The following is an 8604-nucleotide window of genomic DNA, read 5'->3' as shown; positions in this document are numbered from 1 at the left end:
GATGACGACACAGACCTACCGTGTCTATATGCCTCTATATCTATATGCAGCACCAAAATGAGTGTAGTTCCAAGGGAATCTACTACTTATGCCCAATACCGATCATTGAAACCTGCCAAATTAAACACACATCGACAAGGATGGCGTGATCAACTTGAATTCCAAAGCAATCTATCTACTACTTCTACTTGTATGTATAATGTATTGTGTGAATATAAATGTAAATGTATTACTTACAATGTTATTTTGTGGAAGCCTCCAATACAATCCCTGCACAACAATTGGTATTATGTTGCAGGACACCAGAACATAAATCAGTAATGCATTCATTCCCATCCACTCCAGCAAACTTGTTAAGTGTCTACATCCATACACATCAACCTGTGAATTAAGGAAAGGAAACTGCTTAGCGGATTGGATGAATAAATTTCAATTAACTTCAACCCTGGCCTGCCTCTCCAAACTTTCTCAGAATATTATGTCTACAGATTATGATATCTAACCATTATATATGCTCCAGCGAAGACAACTCCAGCAGTACCAGCAGTGACACATGTGTAACTGAAGCTGTATAATACCTTGTTTATATGCATCCCTATAAGGAGACAGGTAGAGTAAATACTGCTCTTTTAACTATAAATAAACTGTTGACTCATTCTATTTCTCACTAGTACATAAATTCAAAAGACAAAGCCTTACCAAAGAAGTTGCATGTTACCCCTAACAGCAGGAGACAACATGATGGTATTATCCATTGCAATATTCTAGTTTTATGATCCTGTTCCAATTGATTTACGTAAGGCAAATCAGAAAGGCAGTATCCCAAACGATTAAATTCAACATTGAAAACTGATTTCTTTTTTTTTTTTACCTTGAAATGGATTATAACATGTCCAAAATGCACACCAACAAAGCAAGTTACAATCGCCATCAATGAGCTACAATAATTGTGAATGATTTATATAATTAACAACCTAGGAAACAGAATAGCAGAAAAAGTAATAAAAAAAAAAAAAATTGAAAACAAAAAAATTCCCCTTAGGTAATAGGGTTTAACATTTGGTAATTGAGTTAATACCTAAAACGGTCCCTTACTATACTAACTTTTCCATTTTGGTCTTCAACTTCTAATTTTTCCCAACAAAGCCCTTAACTATGAAATTCTACCAATTTTAGTCCTCATGTTAAACAGCTGTCAAATCTGATATGCTTTCTGGTAACCAGGCACATTCAAAGTATTAATATTTTTTTCAAAGTTAATCTCCTGGACAAGAGATGAATCCTCCTTCAGTTATAGCTGCCACGGTAGCCTTAAAAAAAGTAATATTCTGAAGTTCAGAGAAAGGGGAAAGCATGGAAATTACTTAATTGCCCTTGGATTTGACAGTTGTTTAAATGAGTTATTAACGAATGACTAAAATAAGTAGAAGTTTCATAGTTAAGGACTTTATAAGTCTAAATTAGAAGTTGAGAATTGAAATGGTAAAACCAATATAGTCAAGGAACTATATTGAGAATTAACTCTTTGGTTATTCCACAGCAAAATGCAAAGCAAGGAACTATATTGAGAATTAACTCTTTGCCCCTTCAATGTTATAATCCCACCCCTTACCAAAGAACAAAATATATCAAAACAAGATAATTAGCACATAAAGTTTGCAGTCCTGGCAATATCAAGGACAAATAATGACAAACCTCAAAAGTCCTTCGGGATCAAAGGGGGCTTGACACCACGAAGGAGCATCTATAGGAAGTGGACCATAATCTGGAGAATTGACACTACACTCCTGTCAAAGAAAGATATCCAATTTAAATCAAAAGGGCTGTTGAAAATAATTGACCTATAGTCTCAACAAAGAAGAATACTTTTGTTCGTGCATATATTGGCCTTCTATATAAGTGTTGAATACCCAAAACTGTACGATCAACCATTCCAGCAGCATTGCATGCAGGTCCTGTATCACCTCGCACACCACATTTCACCTTGAAAGGCAAAGAATGCTGCTAAGGCTATTTGAAATATTAATATCAAAAGCAGATATCTCATATCAGAAACTTAACAGAATTAAACTTAAGAACTACTCATAGATACCAATAAAGAACTTACTGAGAGTATCTTTGTATCAGAAGACACCATCTCTGCTGGAATCTGGTACTCCCAATCAGGAACATAAAGACCGTACAACAAAGAGAGGTATATGGCAATAAGCACAAAAGCCATGGCCCTGTACAGAATCCCGTCAGGTGGAAAAGGGCAGATAGGCATGCATTTTGGATATTAATGAATTTTGAGACAATTTATAAACATCGCAAAAATGCCAGCTGTAGCAAAAGAACCTTTTAACAAGAGCACAAGCAGTTGTACTCTCCAGCCAAATTATCCCCAAATCCCCACATCATTCAATGAACTCTAAATGCAAATACACTGAGTTCAAAAATAAAATGCAAATACCTGACTTGTTTGAGCACAAATATACCATCATCCAATAAACATGCTACAAGATATTATGTACTTGAGGGTAATATGCTACCTTCTTTCTTCTTTTTCCCATCAAATGACTTTATATTTAGTGAAAAGAGTTGCTAAACATTCTAGTCAGCTGTCAATGGAAACTATGAAATATCTTCCATCCTCTTTGAACAATTTACCAGTAAATTGTTTACATGTTGAATTTGTTAGACATGTTTTAATAGGACTATAGGAGGTAGAGTGTTAGATTTTGCAAGTAGTTTCTACGCTAGATGATTAGGGTGAGGGGAACTACAAGGAGTTAGTGGAGGGGAATGGTGGGTGACAATCAACCTGCTGCACAGATACAAAATCAATCAACCTTTTAAGTTTTACACAAACATCATGCAGTGCTACTCCAGTTGGAGGTAGAAAGATGAGCACAGGTGCATCAGTAAATTACTCAGTCATCTTTCCGCTAAAGGTTATGATCTTCCAACTCCTCTTGATCTTAAGGATCATTTGCTAAGGATGGCACTAACTGGTAGTCCAGTACAGTAGGGTCAAATAGCTTTACGAGCTGACTCTGTCTCATACCTCATCCTGTGGCTACTTCTTTGATCTAATGATCTAAATTCATGGCATGACAAAACTATTGAACTTATAGATCAATTATACCTAGATGGTTCTATAATCAGTTTCAAATCCAAATTACCCAATTTTTCAGCAAGGTGAAAATCTAGTTTTGGAAAAAGAATGAACCAGAACTCACCACTGGTACTGGTATCTCTTTAACAAAGATAATCCTGAATCAACCTTGCAGTCATTCTTGAGCCAAATTTCAGAAATAGCGGTCACAAAATATGCTATAGCAATTCTCTGCAAGAATAATTATAGTGATCTAATCAGCCAGACAGAAACACAAGCAAAATGAGCATAATATAGAATGCTCATTCTTATTGAATGCATATTGTTCACAATGTATGATAATTTAATTGCCAAATACATTACCCTGCATATGCTAGCAAAGGAAAAACAAAGTAATATTAATTCAGACCTGCAAGACACCTGTCCATCTGATTTGTGTGATGTCCACTCCGTAAGTTAGATTGTTGAGTCCATGAAAGTAGCCTCCTGCAAGAAGTTGGAATAAGAAGAGTACAAGTGCAACAAATTCAATAATCAATTGTAATATGTTGCATTGGCTATCAAACAAAATGCTAAAGAAAAGTAGGTCAACAATGCGATAAACAAGCTCCTACCTTGAAAACACATTTCTAATAACTTTAGATACATACTTCTCCAGAAAAAATAAATAAATAAATAAAAATATTTTTTTAAATGGCCATGATATTAATTGCTTAAAGAAGTATACCTTGGAGAAAGACTCCAATAATCAACAGCTTAAGTGCCCGAAATATTGCCTTTCCAGTTGCAGCCGTTCTGTTAGATAGGTTCTGTAGCCCAATAACAACTGAAGTAAGCCTAATATTTTTGGAGCTATATGTAGTGATGTTTCACTAGAACAGAGAACACAGAATAGTATAAACACAAGATAAGAGCCTAAAGCAAGATGATATACAGCCTCCTAACCTTGATTTGCGAGTAGTGACCCACATTGATAGTTTAGAGTTAAAAAAAAAAAAAAAAAAAAAAAAAAAAAAAAAAAAAAAAAAAAAAAGGAATGGCAATTCTTGATGTAGGTGTTTGCATTTCTGTCCAGGCAGTTTCCTAAAGTAAAGAAAGTTGTGACATGAAGTAATGGAATGCATAAGAAAGAGCAGAGTACCTTGTATGCAAGTCCAAGTGATAGTCCTACAATAAAAAGAAAAAATGGCATAACGATGTCTGCCAGGGTTAAACCATTCCAAGGTGAATGATTGATAGAAGGGAAAATTCCACCCGCATCTTCCACAAGTATCATTAACTGCAACACAAAACAGAGCACATGAGAGAAAGGCAAATAAGAGCAATGACATATCTCCATGTATTTGAGGCAGAGTAAAGGGTCCATGTAGTGAAAAGAACGTGGCCCTTTGAAGGAGGTTTGGTTTGAATGATGTTGTGGCAACTCAACATAATCATGAATTCACTTGAAGCTTTGCTCCCAAATTTATGTAATGCATACCAAAGCAAAGCAATTTAATTGGATTTGAATTACCCAATTTACTGGGACAAGTGATTTGGTAGAAGCGAATGTGTATGTGAAAAGAGAAAGCAAGGCAGGGGACTGATTGTAAAGGTATAAATTTGGGTTATCCATGATCAAGCAAGAGAAGAGAATGTAAGGGCAGAAGTGATGATTGAGGCATAGAGTTGGAAGGATAAAGTGGGGAAAATGCAGTGGGTTGGCCCAAAATAAAAAACAAAAGAGAGAGAGAGAGAGAGAGAGAGAGAGTGGGCAAGGAAAGTAGGAAAGAAATAAACATAATTGCAGAAAAAGTAATGTCATGATGAAACAAAACATTGTGGAGAAGAAAGAGAGAGAGAGAGAGAGAGAGTTACCGCAACTGCAATCCCGCGAAAAACGTCAAGGGAGAGAAGGCGGGGGGCAGGGTTGGTGGATAGGGGAGAGGGAACAGCAGACTTGGGGCTGAGGTGAGCATGATGAGTGTGGGCGGGTGGTTCAATCTGCAGGGAGAAGTAGTGGGGCAGATCGGAGGTTGGGGCAGTGCGGTTGTTGAAATGATGATCGCGGCGAAGATGTTGGGTGATGAGCTGATAGGGATAGGAACCCATTTGCTACTTTGGATTTGGTGCCTGCCTGGTAGTGGTGGATCTGCCCGGAATAACACAATGCGTATGATGAGCGAGCAAGCACAGCACTAATGGATTGATTCATTCACCACCATCTTCTTGCAAAGCAAAGCAAAGTGGAGTGGAATTGATCGAACGTAGAAATTAATTAAATTGGCAGACTTGCAACTCCACCGCCAACTTATTTCTTTTCAGCAACGTAACCATAAAACAGCAGCCTGATTATTGAGTCAGACACACAATATAATATTATTTTATTTTATTTTATAAATTATAAATAAGCACACACTGCAGCTACCTTAATTCTCTCTTCTCTTCTATTCGTCTACACATGCGCGCGCGCACACACACATATATATATATATATATATATATATATATAACGGGGATGGGGACAGGGACGCTGCCTCTCCAATCTCCATTGCTGCCCGCCCTACACCAATTACCATTTACCCACCCAACGCCATGGCAGCAGGTCGCCATAAAAAAATTAAAATAAAAAATAAATAAAAAAAAGTTGTACAACATACTCCTTATTTTCTCTTTATTTTTACTCTTTAATATTAAAATGTCAATATTAAAATTTTGTGAGTAAATTTTAAAAGTAAGAAAAGTATTTTTCGTCACAAAAAGGGGCACACCAACATTCAGAATATGCCATCATGCTCATGCCATTCTTCCACATTTACTTTGAGGGACTCACTCATTTTGTTACTAGTACTATTGATGCAAAGATAATTTGGCGATTCTTTGATGCACTTGTATAATCTACCATGATATTCTAAAATGAATAATGTTCAAATAGATCACTAAGTTGAATTAAAAAAAAATTACAATTAAATTCTTGAATCATTTAAAATTATACAATTAAACAGAAAAAATTGTACAATTAAACAGAAATTGATATTTTGATTGGTGATTGCTAACGTAACAGTTATTTTTTAAAATAATTTTAATTTAAAAAAAAAAAACAAACAAACAAACAAAACAAACCTAGCACCCAAGTCTTAATTTTAAATTTAAAATGATTTTATAAATTTTTTAAAAATAATTTTTTTAATAAATTTTTTGTCACACTAGTAATGACCGGTCAAATAAGTCAATTTCAAAAATTTTTTAAATACTCATGATTCATTACAAGGTAGAAGTTCGATCCTATGATTACTAATTTAGAATAATACATAGGTGTCATCTTGCTACATAGTATTTGACATCAATTTCATTTTAATTGCACAATTTTAGATGATTTAGAGATTCAATTGTAATTTTTTTCAAGTTTAATAACTTAATTAAATATTTATGTGTAATTCAATAGCCTATTTGAGTATTATTCATATATTCTAAAACTATTTTCTTTCCGGTGAACAAAATCTACAATTATTTAGGAAAAAAAAAAGATTACGCTTTATTTTTGGTACTGTGAATTTGTCTGCAGAGGGCAGGAATAATGATATGTGTAACTTTGCTTTTTAGCATTCTTTGGTGTGCGATCCACGTACGTAGGCGAAACGACGAATCAATTAAAGATGACTGAAATTAAAGGGAAAGATTATATTATGAAATCATGTAAATCTATAACCGACCACAACCTCGTGCCATAAAAGGTAGCCTTCTTCCTATATTCTTTCCCACTACACTTGCCAAATTGTCAACCGTCAACACCGATATCAATATCAGTCAGTATACGAGAATGAACAATGACATTCATACTCCGATCCTGCATGTAGCCTGTAGGCCACCCGAATCCAATTCCTTCCCATTTCTGTTAAACAATTCTATCTGTTCAAAAGAACACTTCCTTTTTGTTGTAACATTAATTCTCCATTAAAAAAAACGTAAAAAAAAAAAAATTAAGAATTAAAAATTATTCAATAAATACTAGAAAACATCGTAAAAGCATTATGAGTAGTTATAATTCGGTGAGCATGTTTGTTTAACTAATATTCTAGGATTGACTTGATCAAAACTTATGTAATCATGCAAAAAAATTAACATAAAAAATTATTATATATGATGGGGTGTGAACTCCACGGGCTAGAAGCCCAAGAGATTGGACCTAAGAATGGACTTGTCACGAATTGGCACAAGAAGATAAAGGGAGATAAGTTGATGGGCTTTGAACATATTTTCGAAAAGCACGGACGAGTGAAGGAGCCAAGCCCCGGAGGTCGGCATGAACATCAGTCGGAACTGACCCGGGTCGGCCCGGCGGGTGACCGTTGCCCCTTTAAGAGTGTCATTTAATATGAGTCAATTTGGTCGTTGGGGGAGGTCCAGTAACGGCGACCCAACGGCCCTTAACTTTAATAGCTTCATTATTCGTATTTTTGTTTGTATTTAAATTAGCAAGGGGCGGCCACCTATAAAGAGACCCCCTTGGAAAGTGTAGAGGCAAGCCTTCGGAACCGAAAAAGCCACCGGAAAGTTGACACAGAATCACTAAGCAGACATAAGCACCATTCATAGCTATCTTTTTCGCAATAGTCATCTACATTTTACTTTCCGATGAATCCACCAACCACGGTTGTTGTGACAACCCAAAATATTAATCCCAAATTTCTATTTTATAAAGTTTCGAAATAAAATTATTTTATTTCTACTATTATTTATTTCCTAAAACTTTGAACCAAAAGTCTATTTGAGACGAAACCGTATTTATTCATATCAGTTTTCTAGCATAAATGATTTAATTCTTGAGCCCAAATGTATTTATTCTAATACTCCAAATGTATTTCTAGCCCAATCTTCTAACTCATTTAATCTTAGTTATTTAGCCCAATCATTTTGGGCAATTTATATCCTACACCACGGCGCGTGTTGCACTGTGTGCCCAGATGCAAAACGACGTCGTTTTAAAATTTTTTTTTTTTTTGAAATTTCTCGCCCCAGTGAATGACAGTAATTTTTTCCGTAAAAAAAAACCGTTGTTCAAAAATGTACATAATGTTATACTAGAATACACATAATTGTATACATGAATGTACATAATTATATACTACATGCCGTCGCTAACAATAACGTACGTACTATACCTATACGTCATTATTACCTATCGATTTACTACTCAATCAATTCATCAATACCTAGCTACTCTGAGTATGTACTCTCATTCATGCATTATATATAGAGTTAATTCCAGCAATGGTCCTCCGACTATTGCGATTTTCCAAAATTAATCCTTAATTTTTAATTTGGACAAAAAAGACACTTGACTTTCTAAATCGTTCCACCAAAGGTCCTTCCGTCCAATATCAGTTTGTTGGCCGTTAGTTTAAGGGGCAAATTTGTATATTCAGTATATTGCCTCTTTTCCTTTTGGTCTTTCACCCCGTTTCAAATCTCCGCAGGGAAAACCGCTTTTAGCTCTAAAGCGGTTTTCCGAAGCTCCGGTTAGATCC

At 35.3% G+C, this 8604-nt stretch overlaps 1 protein-coding gene across 5 annotated transcripts in view; it reads right to left on the bottom strand.

Annotated features, from left to right (window-relative positions):
- The window catches only part of LOC109183744 (heparan-alpha-glucosaminide N-acetyltransferase-like), a 5399-nt gene extending 154 nt beyond the window's left edge, over window positions 1-5245 (bottom strand). The window contains exons 1-13 of one of the 5 annotated variants that reach the window (XM_019333811.1): window positions 4955-5244; window positions 4239-4376; window positions 3825-3906; window positions 3507-3583; window positions 3222-3328; window positions 2108-2225; window positions 1867-2004; window positions 1696-1787; window positions 872-938; window positions 700-778; window positions 504-595; window positions 238-381; window positions 1-112 (exon numbers count right to left, since the gene is read on the bottom strand). The exon at window positions 1-112 is cut by the window's left edge and continues 154 nt beyond it. In XM_019333811.1, the coding sequence (XP_019189356.1) occupies window positions 83-112; window positions 238-381; window positions 504-595; window positions 700-778; window positions 872-938; window positions 1696-1787; window positions 1867-2004; window positions 2108-2225; window positions 3222-3328; window positions 3507-3583; window positions 3825-3906; window positions 4239-4376; window positions 4955-5188 (1398 nt within the window). In that variant the 5' untranslated portion in view covers window positions 5189-5244 and the 3' untranslated portion in view covers window positions 1-82. Of the gene's footprint in view, window positions 113-237; window positions 382-454; window positions 596-699; window positions 939-1695; window positions 1788-1866; window positions 2005-2107; window positions 2226-3221; window positions 3329-3506; window positions 3584-3824; window positions 3907-4238; window positions 4377-4954 lie in introns of those variants that run through there. The other 4 variants (XM_019333807.1, XM_019333808.1, XM_019333810.1 and 1 more) reach the window with 4 other exon arrangements.
- Between the last annotated feature and the right edge of the window lie 3359 nt (window positions 5246-8604).

Source organism: Ipomoea nil, unplaced genomic scaffold (assembly GCF_001879475.1).
Source record: "Ipomoea nil cultivar Tokyo-kokei standard unplaced genomic scaffold, Asagao_1.1 scaffold1161, whole genome shotgun sequence".
Lineage (NCBI taxonomy): Eukaryota > Viridiplantae > Streptophyta > Magnoliopsida > Solanales > Convolvulaceae > Ipomoea > Ipomoea nil.
The sequence above is the reverse complement of the archived record's forward strand: the minus strand, read 5'-3'. Positions and strand labels throughout refer to the sequence as shown.